At 43.5% G+C, this 23,987-nt stretch overlaps 1 protein-coding gene across 9 annotated transcripts in view; it reads left to right on the forward strand.

The window, feature by feature from the left end:
* The window catches only part of FHOD3 (formin homology 2 domain containing 3), a 486,695-nt gene that overhangs the window by 278,076 nt on the left and 184,632 nt on the right, over nucleotides 1-23,987 (forward strand). For all 9 annotated transcript variants that reach the window (XM_009192610.3, XM_009192611.3, XM_009192612.3 and 6 more), the window contains 2 exons: nucleotides 5,045-5,139; nucleotides 23,630-23,741. In XM_009192610.3, coding sequence (XP_009190874.1) covers nucleotides 5,045-5,139; nucleotides 23,630-23,741 — 207 coding nt within the window. The remainder of the gene's footprint in view (nucleotides 1-5,044; nucleotides 5,140-23,629; nucleotides 23,742-23,987) is intronic.

Genomic DNA, 23,987 nt, shown 5'->3' on the forward strand with positions numbered 1-23,987 from the left:
CATAACAGGTTTATAGATTAGAAGATTCAGCATAGTAAAGATGTCAGTTCTCCTAGAATTTATAGATTATTTCCAGAAAGATTTTGTTGTTGTTGATTTAGACAAGCTGCTTCCAGAATTTATATTAAAAGGCAAAAGAACAAGAATGGCTGAACCAATTTTGAAAAAGAAGAATGAATAGGAAGAATCACACTACCTGATTTTAACATTTCCTCTAAAGCTATGGTGATCCAGATTGTGTGGTATTGGCAAAGGGATGGACAGACCAATGCAACAGAAACAGACGTGTACAAACACAAACAGTTGATTTTTGGAAATAGAAAAACAAATGGCGTTATAGCAGTTGGACGTATGAAAAAAATGAACTTCAATCTGTGCTTCTTTGTACAACAGTTATCTCAAATTGGATCATACAGCTACATATAAAGAGGAAAAACTATACATTTTTAGGAGAATGCATAAGAGAAAATCTTTGTGATTTCTAGTTAGGCAAGGAGTTCTTCCACCAATTCTCATGACCCACAGCTGGGTAAGGTTAGCCTGGAGAGCTTGTTCCCTGTTTTCTGTTTTTGAGAGTTGTTCAGCGTGTGCTTCTGTTCAATGGAGGCACTATTCTAACTCATTCCTCACCACACCCCTGCAAAATAGATAGTATGGTAGAGCTGTGTCATTTTTGAGATGAAGAAACTGGCGCACAGAAAGATGAATAAATATACCTCTAGTGTCATAAGTTCCATGAGTGGCAGAACAGGAAATCTTGTCTTCCTAGACCTGTGGTGCCATCTACCTTTGTGTTCTGATAGACAGTCTCAGCCTCCACATCCTTCTAGAAAACACAAATCATGAATTTTCATGGCTCCTGTGACCCAGACGTGTGTTTTCAAGGCACTGTTTTGTTCTTCTATGTGGGTTTTATTCTCAAGCCCACGTTTAAGGTTGGTGGGTTTTTGCTGCTCATAGTGCAGTACTAACCCACATGAATCTCTTTAGCGCCATCTTGTGTCTGGAGTGGTTTACAGGCGGGATTGCTTTAGTAGCAGCGGGTAGGGTACAAAAAAGATGTAGTGGGAAAGATTTGATTACCAAAATATGAAAAATTCGTGTGATCGGACACTTGAATTCCATCAGACATGAACTTTCTAGTGACGCACCTCTTCCAGTGTCATCAGTTAATAGAATGTTGCAGGGAACAGATCAAGTCAGCTTTTAAATCTTAGTTTGCCTTCTCCCATTGTAATAGTGTCCTGGCTTCCTGGGCCCTTGGCCAGTACCAGAGGCCCTGAGCTCTTAGGGTGGAGGCCTTCAGTCCCAGTTTCTCAGCCTTGGGGAGAGAGTCTTCCCTGTGGATATACCTTCCGGAAGGCTAAAGAGTCTACCTTCTCTCTCCCTGTGTGGTTAGGCTGATTTAAAGGAAGGTGCCAAAATGTACCTCAGGATTGGCCTCTTCAGCAGTGGGACTCAGAATGGGAAAAGGACAGTGGAGCAAACTCCCCTTCCGTGGAGACTTGCCAGTTTGTTTGCGAAGGGAAGGAGGGAAGACATGGGAAAAAAATTAGGGCAGAATGTGCCGAATTCTTGGAGCTCTCCCATGAGGTAGGGGCTGCGTCTTTCTGCAGGAGGGTGCGGGATGGGGGCGGGGGTGGGTGTTGCTAAGAAAGGGTGCACTAGTAAAAAATTCTCAAGACAAAAGCATGTAGCACCTTACATTATTCAGTCTTTACTTTTCCTTTACAGAAGTAACCGATGCTCATATTAGAAAACTGGGAAAATAGAAAAAATACGAAACACACATCCAAAGAGCATATACTCAATCACAATGGTTAATATTTTATGGATTTCCTTTTCTTCTTTGTATGCATGAAGATTTGAGTGTTATGACTGGGCACGGTGGCTTATGCCTGTAGTCCCAGCACTTTGGGATTCCAAGGCTGGTGGATCACTTGGGATTCCAAGGCTGGTGGATCACTTGAGCCCAGGAGTTTGAAACCAGCTTGGATAACATAAGGAGACCCTGTCTCTATAGGAAAAAAAAAAAAAAATAGCTGGGTGTGGTGGCATGTGTCTGTGGTCCCAGCTACTCAGGAGGCTTAGATGGGAGGATCATTTGAGCCTGGGAGGTTAAGGCTGCAGTGAGCCACGATGGCACCACTGTTCCAGCCTGGGCGACCGAGTGAGACCTTATCTCAACTAAAAGAAGATTTGAGTGTTTTGTTTAATTATATGACGTTGCTTTTTACTTATTTAATTATGTGATGTTGCTTTTTACTTATACTTGCTTTTTACTTATTTTATGAGAAACATTTTACGAGTTAGGACATAGCTTTGGTAAATGACTGTGTATGCTGAGTTCTAGAACCATGATAGGTATTTGTGTTTTAGTTATTATTTTGGTATGTTAGATAATGCTTCAGTGAACACCTTTGCTTCCTTTTTTATTTTGTTTGTTTAAACTTAGAGCTGTTTCCTTAGAATAGGTTTCCCAAATCATGATGACTGGGGAAAGGCTTGAAGAGGACTTTAAGGTTCTTAGTATAAACACATACATGCTCTCCCACCCTGGCTGGAAGTGGGCTCCGCTACTTAGGCAGTGATGGAGATTTTGGACACATCCCTTCACTTCTCAGAGCCTCAGGTTTTTCCTCTGCCTAATGGAGGTAAAAATACCCACTGCATATGGCTCTTCTATTAATAATACCTATAAAATCCCTCCGGAGAACTTGGCACACAGTGAGCGCTAAATACATGGTAACTTTACAAAATAATTATAGCCCTAGATAGCCTTATTGCAGGTTTCTACCAGTTTGCCCTACCACTACCAATGCATGAAGTTATTTAACCTCTCTAATGTTTGATACATAATCACTTCTTTTTAAAATACCTTTGCCAATTTGAGTGAAAACACTACCTTATTATTTTAATTTGCATTTGTTTTATTATAGTGAGAGTGAACAATTTTGCATGCTATTATAAACAAGTTTGTTGTCTCATATAAAATGTATTTGCCTTTTTTCTGTTGGTATTTAATATTTTACTAGCTGTACTAACTATTTTAAAAAGAAATAATTCTGTTCTTTAACATATTTGTTATAGATCCATTTATCTAGTATAATTTTATATCAAACTTTTGTATGCTATATTCAAATGCTACATACAGATTTCTCATTAGGATGAGAAATGTGATTATAACTGTAATCTCTTTGTAATTCTGTGAATTTTTTAATTGTATCTATAATGTTACTTGCAAATTATGACAATATGTATTTCCAGCAATTTTGTATCTTATTGTTTTTCATATCTTATTAAATTTGTCTGAAATTCTATAGCAGTGTTAAATAATCCATAGGTTTAATGAGCATCATTTAAAAATTATTTTCTGATTAGTAGTAATATCTCTAGTGTTTTACCATTAAATATAATATGAATCTGTTATTTCTCAAAATGTGCTGCTTATTGTGTCAAGGATATGTCCAAATAATTTTTACAATTTTTGAGTTCTTACATATTTAGGAGCATAGTTTTTCTCAGAATAGTGTGGTTTTCTTTTACTTTTTCTTTCTTTTTCTTTTCTTTTCTTTTTCTTTTCTTTTCTTTTTTTTTTTTTTTTTGAGTCAGAGTCTTGCTCTGTCACCCAGGCTGGAGTGCAGTGGCGTGATGTTGGCTCACGGCAACCTCCACCTCCTGGGTTCAAGCAATTTTCCTGCCTCAGCCTCCTGAGTATCTGGGATTACAGGTGTGCGCCACCACACCCATCTAATTTTTGTGTTTTTAATAGAGACGAGGTTTTGCCATGTTGGTAAGGCTGGTTTTGAACTCCTCACCTCATGTGATCCACCTGCCTTGGCCTCCCGAAGTGTTGGGATTACAAGCGTGAGCCGCTGCACCTGGCCACTAACGTGGTTTTCTTATTTGATCTTCTGTTAGATAGGAAGAGTTTTCTAATATTACATATATATTTGTATACTTAGAATTTGTGTATACTGTTTTGTGTTTTGCTCTTTTTAATCAACATATTTAGTGTAGAATGTTTCTTACAACCCACATATAAACTTTGCATGTGTCTGTAATGCATAAAAAAATGTAAGAAAATACATCAATATTTTAAGAATGGTTATCTTTAATTTATGGGAATATGAATTATTTTCACTTTATTCTTCTGTATTTTTCTAAAATGAGCTGTCCTGTTACCAGCATAAAAAAAATGTTGTTTAGAAAAATGTCAATGCCCTGCAATTAGTTTTGGGTGAAATATGATTAGGAGGTTAGATGTGATTGAAGGAATCCTTCTTCCTTTAGGTAACTTCTGTGTGTTCATTATCTATCATTCAGATTATCTTTGTACTAATGGAGTTGAAAACCTGAGTTTAATGTTTACTTAAAAAAGCATAGCCAGTATTTTCTATTTGGAGAACAATGATAGTATGTGGTGACTATGTTTTCCTAAACTAAGAATTTAGGATTTGGTATGTGAGGAATGTGTGATATCATGTATTTTCATGATACCTGATGTTTTTTACTTGAAAATCTTTAAGGGGAATGGCTCATAATATTTAACTACACATTTATTGCTGACCTATTGGAATAAAATTGGATTAATTCAGGATGATCCCACAGAATCTGAGACTTGCTGACCACAAACTGGGGCACTGGATAGGTTGCTTTTGGAAACTTCGTTTGCCCTTGTGGCCCCCGTGGGAGGCCACAACCCAGACACCATCTCATGAATATCTTTGTCCTGTCTGGGACTACACACAGATATAGAAACAGAAAAACATGCATTTATACATCAAGGCACACAGAAACAACAATCACTGGATTGGTGCCTTAATTGCATCTTCTAGGAGCCTGGAATAGCCCTTGTTTCCTCTAGTGTTCGACACTTTCTCTCTGAAATGAGATTTAGCTAATTTCAGAGCTCAGGAATTCTCAGATTTGATCCTTAACATGCTGTGTACTTAAAGTATGAAAATCTTGATTGGTATTATGATCACTGAAGATTGTATTTCTATATAAATCTTTAATGTCTCCTTTTTCTCGTTTTCTGTAGCTTTGGGCCAGATTATGTTGTATGTGGATGGAATGAATGGAGTAATAAACCACAATGAAACCATTCAGTGGCTGTACACTCTCATTGGGTCAAAGGTAAGGGGAAGTTATGGTTGTCTGTTTTGTTCAATTGTCATATCACTTGCCTTTCTTTTTTCTTTGAGTTAGTTTTGCAGAAAGAAATTTTATTCAGCTTTTTTCAAGCTATTACAGTATAAATGAGGACTACTGCTCTATAGATTTTAAGATACACTTAAATGGCAAGTAGCTCATGAAATTTTAATGCATTTCCATTTTCTCTTCTCTTAAGCTTTAATCAAGTGCCTTTGGAACCTTTGGTTTTTAATATTTAATTAAATGTTATACCGTAGGGCCGGGCACGGTGGCTCACCCCTGTAATCCCAGCACTTGGCAAGGCCGAGGCGGGTGGATCACAAGGTCAGGAGATCGAGACCAGCCTAGACAACATGGTGAAACCCTGTCTTTACTAAAACTACAAAAATTAGCTGGGCATGGTGGTGCGCACCTGTAATCCCAGCTACTCGGGAGGCTGAGGCAGGAGGTTGCAGTGAGCTGAGATCATGCCACTGTACTCCAGCCTGGGTGATGGAGCAACACTCTGTCTCAAAAAAAAAAAAAAAAAAAAAAAAAGAAAACCACATTATTCTGAGAAAAACTATGCTCCCAAATATGTAAGAACTCAAAAATTTTAAAAATTATTTGGACATATCTTTGACACAATAAGCAGTATATTTTGAGACTCTGTCTCAAAAAAAAAAAGTTATACCATAGATGTAAGATCTGTGAACCACCTGTATTTCATGTTCATATGTACATATATATCGCTGTGTTGTACATATGTATATGCATATTCCTATATGGATAAAAGAATCTGGGATTACCTTTCAGCTCTAACATCAATTATAAAAGTAACCAATGTTTATTACAGATTTGCCAGGCACCAAACTAGGTCTTTTATTTTTTATTTATTGAGACAGAGTCTTACTCTGTTGCCAGACTGGAGTGCAGTAGCATGATCTCGGCTCCCTGCAACTTCCACCTCCTGAGTTCAAGCAAATCCCAGGCCTCAGTCTCCCAAGTAGGTGGGATTAAAGGCATGACCCACCACTCTGGGTTCATTTTTGTGATTTTAGTAGAGACACAGTTTCACCATGTTGGCCAGTCTGGTCTTGAACTCCTGGCCTCAAATGATCCACCTGCCTCGGCCTCTCAAAGTGCTGGGGTTACAGGCATGAGCCACCACATCCGGCCCATAAAACATCCTAGGTGTTTTATAAGCGTGATCTCATTTAATCTTCATGAGGCCACTATCAGGTAAGTAATATAATTCCTATTTGGTAGTTGAGGAAGCAATGCTTGATTATGAAAGCGTAGCTGGTTTCCCCATGCATTTTGGCACATCACCACCAGCCATGCCTTGGCTGCAAAGTCCCTGAGGTCTCTGGAAGTCCTGCCAAGGAAGCAGATCTACTCCATCACTTCAGGTGTGCCAAACGCTGGGCAAGCCTCTGGCATGGTCTTCTCTGGGTTCTGCTGGCATGTAGAGGAGCACGTGTTAGGGACTTGACTGCAGGGGGATTTGGGAGAAGTAGTAAAAGGGACCCTGTCCTGAGCAGGTGCAGATGCACCAAGGTTAAAGTGCTGTGCAGGTAGCATGTTGTGGAGATCTGAGTGGCTGTAGTGGGCAACATGGTCAGATGGAGTGGGGGATCTTGAGGGCCTGGATACAGAATTTGAACCTGACTTAAACAGGTCACAGAATCAGCATAGCTTTGTAGGGGCCCTGAAGCGCATATTGGATTAATCTGTTCTCACAATGCTAATAAAGACATACTCGAGACTGGGTAATTTATAAAGGAAAGAGGTTTAATGGACTCACAGTTCCATATGGCTGGGGAGGCCTCCCAATCGTGGCGAAAGGCGAAGGAGGAGCAAAGGCACATCTTACATGGTGGCAGGCAAGAGAGTGTGTGCAGGGGAACTGCCCTTTATAAAACCATCAGATCTCATGAGACTTATTCACTGTCATGAGAACAGCATGGGAAAAACATGCCCTCATGATTCACTTACCTCCCACTGGGTCCCTCCCACGACATGTGGGAATTTTTACAATTCAAGGTGAGATTTGGGTGGGTACAGAGAACCAAACCATATCACATGTGGTCTGCCCAGACTGTCCCCCATCCCTGTGTTCACTGCCCACCCCCACTAGAGTGAGCCTTTCCAGGCTGCTGTGCACAGTGCTGTGCTCTGCTGTTGAGCCCATCCCCTGGCCCTGCCCCTGGAGTCACCTGCCTCCCAAGGATTCTACTGTCCTTTGGGAGCACTCAGCCCTGATTTGATTTGGGGAGGAGCATGGTTCTAGTTTTAGGCTGTCTCTCCTTCTCAGACTTCTCAAAATCCTGGTGATTGTGTCCTTGTGTGGTGGGAAAGGCCTTTTCTCTGTGGCTGGTGTTGGCATGCAAATCCCCATGGGGTCCCACATTTGTGGGTGGCCTTCACATCTTCCCCTCAGTTTTCCTTTTTCTAGTATGTATTGATGAGAAAATTTTTCCCCATTTCATATTAGATACAGCTATGGTTTCCCTAGGAAGACTGAAAATCTTTTAAAAGAATGTTTTGGCTTTGTTTTCTATGGAAAATGGAAGTGACTCTATTTTGAAACTGATATAGGTGACCTTGGACGCTGAGTGGAATTCTGGGCCTTCTAGGTTGCTTCAGCCTGGCCAAGGGAAGATTTATATCTCATATCCTGTTTCAGTTTCTTCTCCTTTTTCCTTGCTTGTGCTGGGAACCCTCCCTAACTTTCATGTTCATTTGGAACCTGCTCCCTCCCCAAAGCGCTCTAAATGGTCTCGAGGACCTAAAAGCTAGGGAGACGGGAAGAGATTTTGCAAGAAAGATGACTTTTTGTACATGACACAGCTGAATTAAGATACCTTTATGGTTTTATGATGGCCATGATAAAACACCAACAACTTGCCCTATTTCTAAAAGGAAACAAAACCTAACATGCTTACAATAGAAAAACTGACAGTCTAATAGCTCATCATCAGACAGAGAATAGAGTGAGGGCAAAGTTAGGGAAGGTGGGATGGGTATGGAGAAGAAGCACTGTGAGCAGGGAGAGATGACATAGAGAATGCTGTGGTCCGAATGTGCCCCCTAAATTTTTGTGTTGTAAACGTGATCCCCAATGCAGCAGTGTTAAGAGGTGTTTAGGTCATGAAGGCTCTGCCATCATGAATGGATTAATGCGATTATAAGAAGGATTTGTGGAAGGAGTGCATTTTTTCTCTTTTGATTCTCTGCCATGTGAGAGCACAATCTTCCTCCCCTCCAGAAGATACTGCAACAGGCACCATCTTGGATGCAGAGAGACTGGGCCCTCACAGCCAGTGCCTTGATCTGGGACTTCCCAGCCTCCAGAACTGTGAGAAATAAATTTCTGTTCTTCATAAATTACCCAGTCTCAGGTATTTCTTTTTATAGCAGCACATATAGACTAAGAGAGGAAAGGCGCAAAGAAAAGGAGAGAGAGAGAGAAAAGAGGGAGGAGAAGGACCATGGAGGAGGAAAAGAAGAAGAAAAGCAGAGAAAAAACCCAGAAATAACAGAAATGCATGCCGTGGCTCAGAGTCTCTGGTGTTGCAACAGCATCATATTGATTTTACTTTGGAATCATTCTGTAAGGCAAATAAGCAATCAGGAAGGAATGAACACACAGGAAAATCTTTATTGCATTTGTAAATAACATGGAAAAATTATACAATTAAAAAGTTTCAAAAATACATTTCTAGGAATTGTGCTTTCCCAGCCTCCCCCTCCTACACGGTGCACTCGGTGTGTGCTTCCTCAGCGGTGATTCAGGACTCTGGGCCGCCTCCTCAGGGCCTCTGTCTGAGGTGGCACACTCGCCTCCTCCCCAGCCATTTGGGCCATCAGCACTGGATCTGTGGATTTCTGTCTCCATCTTTTATTTTCCCAAAGGAAGGTCTAGAATAGTCGCTGGCTCCTGTGTTCTGCACTGTGCTGGTCACAATGAGGACAAGAGAGCGGAGCCAAGAGTCAGCCTGTGCCTTGGAGTTCACTGTGTTGTTGGAAAGGAGAATTCTGGGGAACAGTGATGCTGCAGCCTGTCCCACTAACTGTGATGTCACATGAAGGTCTCCTGCCACTCTGCAGGGTGTGCTCTGCTCTAGGCAAGTTGCTGAAACTTAACAAAGCAGTAGCTGCCAAGTTTATTTCCAGTCTATATAGTTCTAATGAGATCACTTCTTATTTACAAAACCAATGGAGTGTCTGCTGACACTCTTCCCTCACCCCCATCTGAATAGTGAGAAATTGAAAGAACAACAGATACATCAACCTAAGACCCTTAGGTTTTGAGAATGAAGCCTCAGTCTCCTCCTTAAACATACGGTTTGGTCAATACAGCTGCAATAGGTTTTCCCCAATTCAAATGAAGAAATCAGGAAAGCCAGGGGTCCTAGCATTTTGTTTTGACAAAGAGTCAGATTTATCTTAACCTGGAAAGTTTACCTTGACATCCAGTTGCCTTTGCCTTATACAGTCACAGAGTTGATAAAGGAAATACTGGAGTAGAAAAATCTTGTCATCGTGTTTTCATAATTCTTCATTTTTCTTCCATGAAAGGCAACAAGATGTGATTTTGCAGCCTGCCAGAGGCTCATTATGCAATGCATATTTGCAGATATTTGAGACTCATAGCCAGGGGAGAAAATGATGCATTCGTAGCCAAATAATGACTTTTTAAAAGAAAGAAAAAAGTGTTTTCAATAAAGTGTTTCTTTCTATTTACAAGAGCCCATCTTTAAACTCCCCAGTCAGGGATAAGAGGCAGATGCCAGGCCCATGACTTATCACAGGATGTGGATTTTTTTCTCTTCATAAATCTGGAATTCTAATTAATTGGGTTAAGATGATTCAGTCTATATACAGCATGGCCCTTTTGTCACCCAGCACGGAAAGTGTGTTTCTTTATCTCTATGGATCCTCTTTTGGCCCATAGGGAAGGCCTTAGGGCCCTGAGCCTGGCAAACACTCACCTCCTTGCTGCCTCTTAGGGGTGCCTCGGGGTACTGGCTTGGAAGCTTCCCTGTCTGCATTGCTCTTCAGGTTAGCTTGCCCTGCTCTCTGTACATTCCCACCAGCCCCATTGAATCTCATCCTTCTATCTGTGCCCCACATTGCTGATCACAGGTCTCCAGACTTCCTTTCTACTTGCGTGAGGGTGAGCAGGCCTTGCTACTCCTGTGTAGCCCTAGCTGGAGGAGCCCTGGCCAAGGCCCTCCTTGCATGCATGTACACACACACACACGCACGCACACTCGCTTGCTTGCTCGCTCTCTCTCTCAGTCATACACATTAGAGAGCCTATATGCCTGCCCGCCACCCCACCCCCAACACTGGGGACATTGCTGAAAGTCTCTTTAGGACTGCAAAATGAAGAGAAGTAACATGGTGTGTAGAATGTTGTGTAGAAAGTGGTGGAGGAGGGGAAACTGACAGGGATGGGAAAGCTGGGTGGGAAGGGTTTACTCAGTGTCACAGCTGTGAGGTGAGAGTAGCAGTAGAAACAGAATAATGAAAAAATGGAGACATTTTGAGGACTAGCCTTCTAGGAGGAGATTTCTAGATATAAGAAAATAAAAGGAACCAAAGGTGGGGGGTCACAGTTTGACTCTGCAGCTATAAATATGGCAGTGCCTCTGGCAGTTGAAGAGTTGGACATTGGGGTTTGTTGGCAAGAAAATTTTGGGCACACTGGTTTGGAGAGGAAGGAAATATTCCCAAAGAGAGCTAAGTGCCATAGAGCCTGGTGCTCCATGTGCCCCAGGAGATACTGGCTGTTGGACGAGGAGAGGAGATGCGGTGAGCCCTCTGGTCTTGGAGCCACTGGCATGGCACTGTTGTGTGATCTGCTCAGATGACCCAAATGTGGGGGTGAGAACTGAAGACCTTTGTAAGTTACTTAATGTGAATAATGGAATCCTAGCCTTGAACAGATGGCAATGTCATGTTACAGGTGTTCCTGACATCTTCAATCCCATTCCTGATATTGCTAGAGGCAGAGGGACCATCAAATCATTTGCCTAGGTTGCCCAGGGATACTGTTGCATGCTGGAATTGGTGGAAAGCTTTCCTTTTTGGGACATGCATTACCTGTCATTAACCAAATGCTTGTGCATTGCTTTCTTGAACAAGACACTCTGACTTGCTGTGGAAGCTCATTGAGTATTTAAAGGCAGTCACCATGTGAACCCTGTCCAAGCTAAACTTGATGGCTGCTACAGATAGTACCTGGGTACATAATTTTCAGCTCCTCATCATACTGGTTACCAACTCTTCTGTTCATGTAGTAGAAAGAATAGTAATATGGTAGCTGGGATACGATATCATTCTTCCACAAATGGCACCTCTGATTTATTACATCTTTTAGCAGCAGCCCTGGGTGTTGCCTCAAGTTTGAACTGGCAATCCACTAAGCCTTCCGGATTTTTGTCACACATTTTTATCTGCCAGTTTCTTCCATTCTGCACGTCTGTGATTGATTGATTCACATTTAAATGCAGGGCTTGCATTTTCCCCCCGTTGACTGTAGGCCAGAGTTCCAGCCTCAAGATAATTAAGAATTCTGTTTTGCCTCTTTCTCTTATTAACTGTTAGTGCTAATTTTATTTAACAAAAAATGAATAAGCAGATCTTCCATGCCATTGATGAAAATATCTAGCGGGACAGAGACAAGGAATGCATAAACCAGTGCAGCCTGCAGGTTGACACTGATCAGTCAGAGCATTTTAGGGTCATTGTGCAATTAGTGGGAAGCTGCTGAACTCTGACCATCCAGCTGTGTTTCTTCACTGGGTTCACAAGGCCTTCCTGGAATCAAGATATGCTGCATCTGTCAGTCAGTGCCAGAGCTCTGGAGTCACACACGCCTGCACCATCCTTGGGGTGGGTTGCTTTTTCATCTTTAAAATGGGAGTTATAATAGTGAAGAAGATGTGAAACGCTAAGCAGCAGGAGATGCCCAGTATGGTTTCCCATCCCTGCCCTCTGGAGTACAGGGTTTTATTCTTTTCCCTTCTCCTCCACCACCTTGTTGACCTTCCCTGTGGCTTAAGGCTTTTGTCTCAATGGGGAGAAGGCTTTGGCTGGGGTTTCCTGTCTTTTCACAGTGCTGGCTGCTCCCTTCCCCCTTTAGGGTTGCTGCTGTTCTGCCTGCTGTGTGACTGTGCACCGCCAGGCCTGCACTATTAGGAAAGTTTCTTGGTCCCAGCCCTGCCCCCTGCTTCTTTGTGAGTGCCATGGAGAGCAGCCTACTGGTGGGTGCCAAATCCCTTTGTGTCTGCAGTTCCAAGGGGTTTATGCTCTCATGGTAGCCCACAGTTGACATTTGACGATTTGCTAAAACTATTATCTGAGGTTATATTGTTTTAATTATTATTATTTTTTGAGATGGGGTCTCGCTCGGTCACCCATTCTGGAGTACAGTGGCACAGTCTCGGCTCACTGCAGCCTCGACAGCCCAGTCTCAAACAATCCTCCCACCTCAGCCTCCTGAGTAGCTGGGACTACAGGGCACACACCACCACACCCAGCTAATTTTCTGTGTTTTGGATGGAAATGGGGTTTCACCATGTTGCCCAGTCTGGTCTCAAACTCCTGAGCTTAAGTGATTCTCCCACCTTGGCTTCCCAAAGTGCTGAGAATACAGGCATGAGCCACAGTGCCTGGCCTGAGTTTTTCCTACTGCTTTGTATAAATGGCTTCATTTTCCTCCCCTACCCTGCTTCAGATAGTCCATTGCTGGCCTCTCACCCTTTCTGGGTGGAGAGAACACACTCTCTCCCTAGATTTCAGGCTACTTGGTTTTCCTGCAACCCCAGCTATATGATGGGCTCAAGAAAAGTTACGGTGTGAAAGATTGTTTGTCTCTCTCTTATTATTAGGTTGGGAGTGACACTCGACATCTTTCCAGCTGGAAGCCAGAAGTCCAATTGTTAATATTATAAAAACATTGTAAATACACTGCAATAGCATGAGATATACTCAGCCAGAAAATTCTATATGGTCCAGGTAAAGGGAGTTACTAGAACATTATAGTTAGTTCCTTGAATTGTACTATTGTCTTAAATCCATCCTTAATATTGGATGTTGTGTTTATAATTCCCACATTAATTGAATTGAAATATGTTTCATTAATAGAGATTTGATTAAGACTAATTCTTTTAATAATGCAGTTAAAGATAACAGACTAAAGAAAAAATATGGCAAGTGGGCATGTTGGCCTGTAGTCCCAGCTATGTGGAGGCTGAGACAGGAAGATCTCTGGATCCCAGTTCATGATCAGCTTGAATAACACATAGACCCCATCTCAAAAAACTAAAACAGCTAAAGTTTACTGGTGTAGTATGGAAATCTTGATAGTAAAAAATAACTTTTTAAAACATTTACTGAATTTTTTGTGATTATAAAAGTAACATACTCTCTTTGTATAAAACTTTAGAAATACAAAAAATGTAAAATAAAAATTACCTGGAAACACTACCACATAAAGATCATCATTTTTTGGTACCTTTTCTTCTGATTTTTCTTTGAATTTTTCTTACAAAGTTAACTCTAAGTATATTATAAGCATTTCCTGTGTTACTACAACATTTTTAAACTGCAGTATTTAATGCCTACATAGTATACAGTCATATGAATGTACTATTATTCATTTGACTTTTCTCATCTTGTTAATTGAATTGTTTCCAATGCTATGCTGTATTTAAAGAGCTTTGTTTCTAATGGCATAAAAATAGTTTAGTGAATGAGGTTGTGTTTGAATTTTTGCATGTTTATCAACATTCTATTAGAGGAGATTTCTAAAATTCCGTGGGTTTTAATGGCATAGTCATGTAATATTTGTGTTGGAGTCATTGTGGGTATAAAAGTGCCAGCTTCTTCCTTAGGGCTGTTGCTCTTCTGCCGGCCACTTGGCTGTGCATACCCAGAACACTCATTCTCACTGATTTGATATGTTAGAGGCCCCCACGTGAGAATAATCTCAGTAGGAGAAAAAAGGGAAAAAGCAAGTTTCACTAGTTATTGTTTTAGGAAGACCTCAGAGTGAGAGGGTAGTGATTCAGGCCAGACCTGAAAGAGGGCAGCAGGCTGAGGAGGCCCCACTGTCCAGACAGGTCTCCAGACACAGGGCTAAACAGCAGTTTCTTCCATTCACTCTGAGATGATCATCTTCAGGGAGCTGACTGTGGTTCCTCAATTCTTAAGAGGCTTGCTGATAAACCCGAATTTTAACTTACAAAGACGTTATCCTTGTGAACGCAAGAAGCAGAAACTAAGGGTACACCTTTGACTCTTCTGTCCCTGTAGCCCAGGGCAACCAGCTGAGTTTTAGCAGTTGGAGGAAGAATAGAAGTGGGTGGCTCCAATCTGCAAGAACATTTAGGGAAATGCAAAAAAACCAAAGTAGGCAGCATGCTGTTCCTCCCAGAGAGATGTTCTACCCGTTTCTAGGAGAGTTGGATGGGCAAGAGAACCAGAAGCAGCATAGACTTCTGGGAGCCTGCAGGGTTCTGCCACTCTCTACTCCAGCCCCCGTCTGCCAGCCCTTCTCCCCCTACTCCAAAGAGATGTGAGCTGCCTGCCACACTCTTCTAACAGCACGTTTGCCAAACCTGGGATTTAGCTATTCATTGTCATGTTTCCAGGGCTGGTTATTTACTTAAGAGAATTCTTTAACCTTTATTGTTACTCAGAAGATAATATTTGTCACATTTTTCCCAAGGCTTAAGTTTTTGCACCAGAGTGAAAGATGGAAACCTCCATAGTATAGTGCAAAGAATCAGATTGACCTGGGTTTTTCTTTAACTTCTTCCAGGAATGAGCTATGCGACAAGTTACATAGCCTCCTTAGAATGTGAAGTTTTGCATTTGAAAATGGGAATGCTGCCAACTGGAAAGTACCCAATCTTGTTGATTTCCCTCAACCAAGAATTTCATTTTGCTTATCAAGGTGCTCCTTCGGGCAATATCGTAGTGCAGGGATTTTGGTATTCCTAAGTAAACAATAAAAGATGTGCATTTTTGTTTTTTTGGTTTTTTTTGTTTTAAGACAGAGTCTCTCTCTGTCGCCCAGGCTGGAGTGCGGTGGCACCATCTTGGCTCACTGCAACCTCACCTCCTGGGTTCAAGCGATTCTCCTGCCTCAGCCACCTGAATGCTGGGATTACAGGTGCATGCCACCACGCCCAGCTAGTTTTTGTATTTTTAGTAGAGACAGGGTTTCATCATGTTGGTCAGCCTGGTCTCGAACTCCTGACTTTGTGATCTGCCCACCTCGGCCTCCCAAAGTGCTGGGATACAGGCATGAGCCACCATGCCCAGCCGCATGTTACTTTTTGTCAGTTATTCATAATTACCTTGAATGTCTTAAGGGAAAGTTAACCAAGTGGATGTTTTCTGATTCTTGTCCACTTTTATTAATGGTTCTTTAAAGAAGTTCTTACTGACAAAGCCAGTCCCTGCAAAAGGGGGTGTTTCCCTGATTGTGCTGTGAAGCAAATACACAAAACCAAAAGTGAGCACCAAGCAGTGCAGGCTTTATTCGATGGCCATGGAATTGAGAAGTGGAAGCATGGTTCACAAATCAGTTCCTCAGTTCAAGGGAAGTCACAGATACAGGGCGTCTTTAATGAAGGGGTTGGGGCATTAAAAGCAAGGGAAGGAATAGTCATGTCTTTTCTGGAAATGGTGGGGGAGGGACTTCTGAAACTGAAATGCAACTTTTCTCTTTGTCCTTTTATGGTTTCTTCTGATTGTTGTCATGGTGATTATCAACTGTCAGGGTGCTGGTGGAAGTATCTTTTTGCATGAGAATTAGATGATAATGAAGTCTAGAAACTCTTCAGAGGCCAAGTGAGAGGCCACCCTGGATCCCAGCAGTTGGACCCTGTTTAGTCAGGAGGGGAAACTTCTGACCTCAGGCATCCTATTTCCCAAAGATAAGCAGAGTTAAGGTAGGATAGAAATTCACTTGGTCATATAGGCCTTTTCCGGGGTAACAAAACCTTCATCTAAGCCCCAGAATTTTATCTCAATAGAGAAAATGCCAGCCAGGCGCGGTGGCTCACGCCTGTAATACCAGCACTTTGGGAGGCCGAGGAGGGTGGATCACCTGAGGTTGGGAGTTCGAGACCAGCCTGACCAACATATTAGACGATTATTTTAGATTATTTTAAAATAGTTATTTAAATAAACATTATTTTAGATACTAAAAATACAAAATTAGCTGGGCTTGGTGGTGCATGCCTGTAATCCTAGCTACTCCGGAGACTGAGGCAGGAGAATTGCTTGAACCTGGGAGGTGGAGGTTGCAGCGAGATGAGATGGTGCCATTGCACTCCAGCCTGGCGCTGGAAAAAAAAAGAGAGAGAGATAAAATGCTAATTTGTAGTATATTTATTGTTATTTTTAATTATTTTGTGTTGTCTGCTTTATTTTACATTCTGTAAGACTTCCTGTTCACTAGTAAAATCCTAAGGGCTACCCAGCCTTATCCTTGGCTAATATACCTTCTGCAAATTGCATTGTGTCATAAGCAGGTTGGCCATCAGACCCTGAGGCTGGACCATGTGGGTTTGGTGCACATGACTTCCTGTTCTGGTAGATGTGCCAACCCTGGTGTCTACACTGTCCCTTGAAGGACACCTGCAAACCAAGACCCAGAGTTCTGTACTTAGTTAATATGTTTGTGCCTATTCTTTATTTCTGGTAATACCCACCTCATGTTGCAGATAACCTGTTAGAGGTCGAGAAGGGAGAGATTTGGAGTCTGGGATGTCTGTTGGATTGTTTGATAACCAGTTAGGAAGGCTTTAGGGCACACTCTGAGCTGCTTGCTCAGAAATTCTGAGCTTAAGTATATGGCATTGGGATACAATATTTAAATAAAGAGTTTGTATCCTAAGTCACTTGAGATCTTTTTTTTCTTTACAGTAATACTAGTGTATTCTAAAGTGCTGGTGAGCTTGTAAACAATGTGGTAAAGCTTTATAGATCAAGTTATCTTACCACTTTCGAATTCAGTTTTAATAACCAGCATCCATTTATATAGCATATATTTATGATGTTTTAGTGGAAAATGAAACAAATAAAATGAAGCATGGTTTTCCAACCCCCTTTGTAATTTCAATCTTGAGGTTTGGAAATTGTTTTCTTTTTATGGCTGTTGAATTTTTAGAAGAAAAATTAGGAATTTGAAGATTTTTTGGAATTCTTTTATTTTTGCTTAACAAGCAGCATATTTGACCTGCTAAGTATAGTTCTTGCATTTCTGTAAGTGCAATAAAAGATGAAGGGACTTCCAGTTTGTTTTTATGTGTAAAAGTATTAAGAAACTGTTTTTTATTACCCTCCCACATATTTGGTGATTACATTTTATCTGAAATCTAGATACATAGGTTCTGTACAGGCAACTCCACACTCTTCCTTTGGGTTGACCTGGAAAATAAAACAACAGCAACAAGGCTCTTTGTTGACACCATCCTGCTACCCTTCCCTCCAACCCAGCCTCCCTGTTGTGGAGCTGACATTGAGCCCTGAGTTATTTATGGAATATGGAGGTTCAGTCCCTGGACTGAAGCTTGACTTGAAAATGTCACTTCCTTGGGTCAAGAGGAATCTCTGGTCCTCTGAAGGCTTTTAGCCTTTATTTTGAGAGTGCAAAATGATAGCTGCAACAGAAAGTAAAGCTCAGCTCAGTAACACCAAAAATGTGCTAAATTGTTATGAAATGTACAATAATTCACAGCCATCTCTATGTTCCTGCTTTTGCACCCCCCTTATGCAAGGGGATTATTTCAGATTTCTGTTATATACTGTGATTTAGCTGCATGCTTTAGAACAACATAAACATAGTCTTCATTATAACAGACAACTAAAAACGGAATACTAGTATTTCCTGGATTGTAATTAAAGAAAATGTAGGTAACAGAAAGCCCAAAGCCTGGATCTAGAGCTCTGGTGTGTTTCTCCAGCCCAAAGAAAGTGGGGCTGTTTGTGTGAACAGGAGCCCAAAAGCCATCACATGGTTCTTTTGCTCCATGGAAGCTGGAAAGGGCTGGCTGGATCCAGTTCTGGGCCTTGCTGTCATCGACAGTGCTGGAGCTGTCCTCTGAGAAAACTGTCTGTTTGCATGTGTCCTCAGCAACCCAGTACTCAAAATGTTGTTGAAAGTAGAAGCAGAGAATCTTGGATTCGGAGGGACCTTACCCGTGGGCTCAGCCAGTCTACCCACTGCAGGCTCTGAATTCCTTCTGCAAAGACCTTAGTAAGTGGTCGTGCAGAGCCTCCAGAGATAGGGAAACGACTCCCTCCCTGCCAGCTTGGTTGTCTTGAGACCACTGATGCTGACACTGCCTGCTTGTTGCCCTATAATCCTGTGTGACGGCTTTGTGACTCCTGTATCTTCCATGGCCTTGGATGCTCCATAAGATTGAGAATCAATTCTGATTGATTTCTCTCGGTGCTGGACAAATGGGCAGGTGCTTGAGCCTATACGTCGTAGTGAAACCCTTCATTACCACGTGAAGGCACGCCAGGCAGAGATGAAAATCAGACAGTTCAGATTGGAGTGACGCTTTGCTGACATGTCTAGGCCACACCGTGGTGTGTGCTCTGGCATCCTTGCAACTTAATCCACTCTCCTAGTTTGTGACACTCTCTCTTGCTGCCACACTGGGCCTGCCTCTCCTTCTCTGTCATTGTCCTCTCTGATTTGCCTCTTCTCAGCAGATGTGGGCTGTGAATCTTAATATCCACTCCACTTATTATAAAATGTGTCTAACATAAGTGCAAGGGGCACCAGGGGTGGATTTTTAAGAGCTATGGGGTGAGCAGTGTCTTTGCACTTGAAGGAGACGGTGTGTGGCCTCCACTGTGGTTGTTCCAAGCTGTCAAGGGTTTTGACTGCATTCCAGATACGTGAGGGCATCAGAGTAAATGATTTCTGGATAAATGAGGTTGGCTTATAGAGTTCTTTTGATAGAATGTGCCTTTTTAACTTTCAAGTCAATGCAGTAATGCTAGTAAGGTATTTCTGAGGAGGATCCTGCAGGACATATTTTGACAATGAGTTAGTGCATGCTTGCAATTAGTACCATGCATTTCTACAAAATTAATGTTCTAGTGCTCTTTTTTTCCTAACGTGATTTAACTAATATGCTTATTATTAATTTACATAGTAAAGCTTCCAAAAGTACATCCACATAAACTTAAACTCAATAGAAGCCAAATTCATAGAAACCCAAAGTTATGAATCAGAAGATGTTTGGGGATTTTTTTAAAAAAACAAATTAGAGTGCCAAAAGAGCTCCAAACAGAGCCTGTATCACAGAGGAGAGAAAGACAGGAATAGGCATGCTGAGACCGATAGAAAAAGGAGGCTTTGCTAGAAAACAGTGGTTTCTTAATTAGAGAGCCACATAGAGGAGAACGGCTTAGGGATTCTGGGTGCCTGAGACCGTATTGGTCAAGGCCCCTTGACCACAGAGATACTCAGAGGGAGCCTCTGTGAGGTGGGCTAAGGGGCCCTGCTGAGACCAGCTAATGGGGGTAGTGGGTTGGGCAGCAGCCAGGTTCTTTCCTGGGAAGGCATTTAGAGGCTTAAACCACATAATAATAGTCCACCCACTGAGGAAGTTGCCAAGCCTGAACTTGCTAGGTCTTTTTATTTACTTGAAGAAATTTCTTCAGCCCTAAACGTACAGAGCACAACTCATTATGCCATACCTTCCCCTTCAACCTCCAACCGTGTAGTTGAGAAAAATACACTGGAATGTAGTCTATTCCTACAGAATAGAAGCAGAGGAGCAATTGTGGGCCCCAAGTTATGAGGGCAGACACTCTCTGAAGAGTTCCCGGCACTCTAAAGTACTCAGCTCCCTGTGTGGGGAGGAGGTGACCTTGAGAATAACAGCCCAGGGCATGGCTTGCCCTCAGTGCAACGGTTGGGGTGGGGGGGCTTGGCTTTGCTGGGGGCTACTACAAGGTGAGAAGAGGAGGCTGGGGGCTGGGAGGGCTCACTTCACACAGCATAGGGGGATGGACTGGGGGACAGGCTGGCCTACCCTTCACACATATGCTGACTGAACACCACCTCATGGGGCAGGTAAAGCCTGTCTGCTGCTGTGAAGCTTACGTTCTTGGGGTAACAGAGGCATAATAGGTGAACAAGTGTCTTCAACAATTTCAGGTCTTGCTAAAGGATGTGGATAAAAAAGACCGAGTGTAGTGGCTCATGCCTGAAATCCTAGCACTTTGGGAGGCCGAGGTGGGAGGTTTGCTGGATTCCAGGAGTTTAAGACCAGCCTGGGCAACATAGAGAGCCACTATCTTTACACAAAATGTTAAAGAAAATTAGCCAGGTGTGGTGTCACGCACCTATAGTCCCAGTTACTTGAGAGGCTGAGATGGGAGGATGACTTCAGCCCAGGAGTTTGAGGCTGCAGTGAGCTGTGCTTGCATGACCACATTCCAGCCTGGCTGACAGAATGAGACCCTGTCTCAAAAGAATGAAACGAGGTGGCTGGGCACGATGGCTCATGCCTCTAATCCCAGCACTTCGAGAGGCCGAGGCAGGCAGATCACCTGAAGTCAGGAGTTCAGGACCAGGCTGGCCAACATGGTGAAACACCTTCTCTACTTAAAATACAAAAATCAGCCAGCCATGGTGGTGTGCACCTGTAGTCCCAGCTACTCAGGAGGCTGAGGCAGGAGAATCACTTGAACCTGGGAGGTGGAGGTTGTAGTGAGCCAAGATTGCACCACTTCACTCTAGCCTGGGCAACAGAGCGAGACTCCATCTCAGAATAAATAAATAAAAATGAAACAGGGTGATGTGATGGTGACCACGGGGCTCCTTTAGGTAAAGGAGTCAGGAAGGCATTTTCTATATGAGAATTTCTCTGACCTGAAGGATGAGGTCAGTCCTGTGATGACTGGTTCCAGGTGGCTTTCAGGCAGAAGGAATAACCAATGAGAAGACCCTGAATCATGGATGAACTCTGCCGTGTGAAAAACACTCACACAACTATAGAGCTTAGCATGTGAAGCGCACTGGGCCCGAGAGGGGGTGTCAAGAAAGGAGATCAGAGGGCTTGGCGGAGGCCAGCACAGAAAGCCTGCCGGGACAGGCAGCACCCTGGGCATGATGGGGAGTGATGGAGGCTTGAGAGAAGGAGGGTGCAGTGGTCACTCTGGCTGCAGTTTGGACAATGGACTTCAGAAGGACAAGGCCAGAGCACTTAGGCTATTGTAGTGGTCCAGGGTGATGGACAGAGAGAATGTAAAGGGGCAAGTTTGGGATAGAATTTGAAGGGAGCTCTTGCAGCACTGGGGGTGGATTTGCTGTGGAGATGGGGTGAGGGAAGTGCAGGTGAACCCCTCCCTGTGCTCAGGGTGGTGGGGCCTTGTCCTGAGGTGGGGGCTTTGGAGGGAGCAGGCTAGGAGTGGTAGGTGGAAGGGGGTAAGCATGAATGAAAACTGAGAGTTCTGTTTTGGCCACAGTGAATCTATTAGGAGATGTCAGGAGATTATATGATGCCTGCTCAGGTGTTTGGTCAGGGCTGGAATACAATATTTAGCATCTGATCTTAGATGGACTTTCAAACCAGGGCACTGGATGAACTCACCTAGAGAGAGTGTGGAAAGAGAAGGAGAGTAAGGAAGAGTGAACTCAGAGGTCTTCCCACACTGAGAGACTGAGCACCCAAAAGGAACCAATGAAAAAGGAGCCACTCAGGAGACTTTGCTTGCCCAGAGGGAGAGGAAATTGTTTCTGGAGAGACCAGTTAGTTGTCACATGGTGCTGAGAGTTGAGTAAAAATGGGCAGAGAAGTAACCACTGGATTTGATACCATGGAGGCCACTGGTGACCTTGACAAGTAATCTGTCAAGGTGGTGATGGAAGTCCTATCAAATTGAGGTGAAGAGTCAGAGGGAAGTTAGGAGGTGGAGCCCAAGGGCTGTAGCACCTCTTTGAAGAAGTTTCCTTATAAAGGGGAGCTGTGCACCTGGGCACTGGCTGGAGAGAGATGTGGAACTGAGGAAAAGACATCAGTCTTGGTAGGTGTGCTTGGTAGGTATGACAGCAGAGGAGAGGGAAGCAAGAGGGTAAAGGGGTTGCATGAATGTGGATGAATGACTTGGGGTGAGTGGTGTTTTTAAGCTATTCCCTGTGGACTGCACAACACAGTTCCCTCTTTGGGCTCCCCCAAATTTACCTATAAATTCTACCCATGTTCCCTAACACTGTGATGTGGGCAGATGCGTCCAAGAGGCACAGAACCTTCCTTGGGCTACAGAACACAGGAAGAAGCTGGAGCTGATTTGCCACAACCAGTGATACAGGCTCAAGGGGTGGGCGAGAGGTCGTGGATTGATTGATCTGGCCACTGACTGATTTCTTCAGTCAGCAAACACCTTCCAGCTCCCTCTGCTCCAAGTACAGTTCCAGGTCCTGCAGCCACAGTGCAAATGAGCTCCCTCTACCCTTGAAAGTGCATTTTGCCCATAGTGGGATGGGGCCACTGGCAAGCCAGCAGCTTGGGGTGGAATGTACAGCCCAAGGCAACCTTGCTGTTTCTCAGCTGCACAGTTTGAACCCATTTGGAGGAGGTAGTTGGTGTGCAAGTTCCTTTAGGAAGAGGCTTTGGAAGGAAGTGGAGTCAAGGGCAAGACTGTGGGCAAGTCCCTGCACCAGCACCTAAGGGGCCCCGGAGGCTGACCCAGAGACCCCAAGGCTGCTGCAGCCCCGGGACTGGTAAAGCTGGGATTAGGAATCTGTGGCCGCTTCAGTTGGGAGGTTTGGGGTTTTCTGTAGGTGAATAACCTGTGACCTCCCTGAGGGCGCATACTGAGGGAGGGGCTTCTGCCTGTGTGAGGGAAGGCCTCTGGGCTTCATGCGGCTTCTGGCAAATGCTGAGCCGTGGATCCAGGGAGCAGCGGTTCTCCGGCTCCAGGCAGCCTTCTCTGCTTGGCTTTAAGAATGGGGGACTTGGTTCCGGTTCCCTTCCACCTAAGCTGGCTGTCGTGACTTTGGATGAATTGTTTAACCTGCTATTTCTGCTTCTTCAACTGGAAAAATAAGAACTGTGCTTATGCCTACCCTACAATGTTATAGTTGGGGTAAAATGAGGATATAATTGATTCAGCAAATGCTCGTGTTTTGAGAGTTGCCAGGTGTGAGTTCTGGAGCTATGCGTCCTGGGTTCACGTCCTGGTTCTGTTTTTTTACTGCGTGACTGCATACAGGGAACTTTGTACCTCAGTTTCCTGATCTGCACAATGGGGATAGTACTAACACCTGCCTTCTGAGGCCTCTAATGAAGGACTGTGAGGATCTGTGAAGCAATCCGTTTAATCGCTGAGAGCATCTCATCTAGGAAATGCTGGGTGCCAGCTGCGGGTAGGAAGATGCTCGCAGGTGCACAGGGCCTTATTGGCAGCGATGTGATGGTTTTCTCTCTTCTGCCAGTTCCGCCTGGTGGTGAAGACAGCCCTGAAGCTGCTGCTCGTCTTTGTAGAGTACTCGGAGTCCAATGCGCCTCTCCTGATTCAGGCTGTCACTGCTGTTGACACGAAAAGAGGTGAGTAGTCCCTGCCCCCTTATGTCGTGAAGGTGAAGGTGAAGGTGTCTAATGTAGGGAGGTTTCCGCGTTGTACGTGTTTGAGACAGATTTAAGAATTAACAGAATTCCTGAGATGTGGACTTCCCACTGCAAGAAACATTGTTTAGGATAGTAAGCACACAAAGCTTAGGGCCAGAACGGGGTTTGATAATGAAAGAAAAGTGCTCATGGGCTTACCTGGGAGAGGTCAGATGCTGAGCTTGT

This window comes from Papio anubis, chromosome 19 (assembly GCF_008728515.1).
Source record: "Papio anubis isolate 15944 chromosome 19, Panubis1.0, whole genome shotgun sequence".
Taxonomy (NCBI): Eukaryota; Metazoa; Chordata; class Mammalia; order Primates; family Cercopithecidae; genus Papio; species Papio anubis.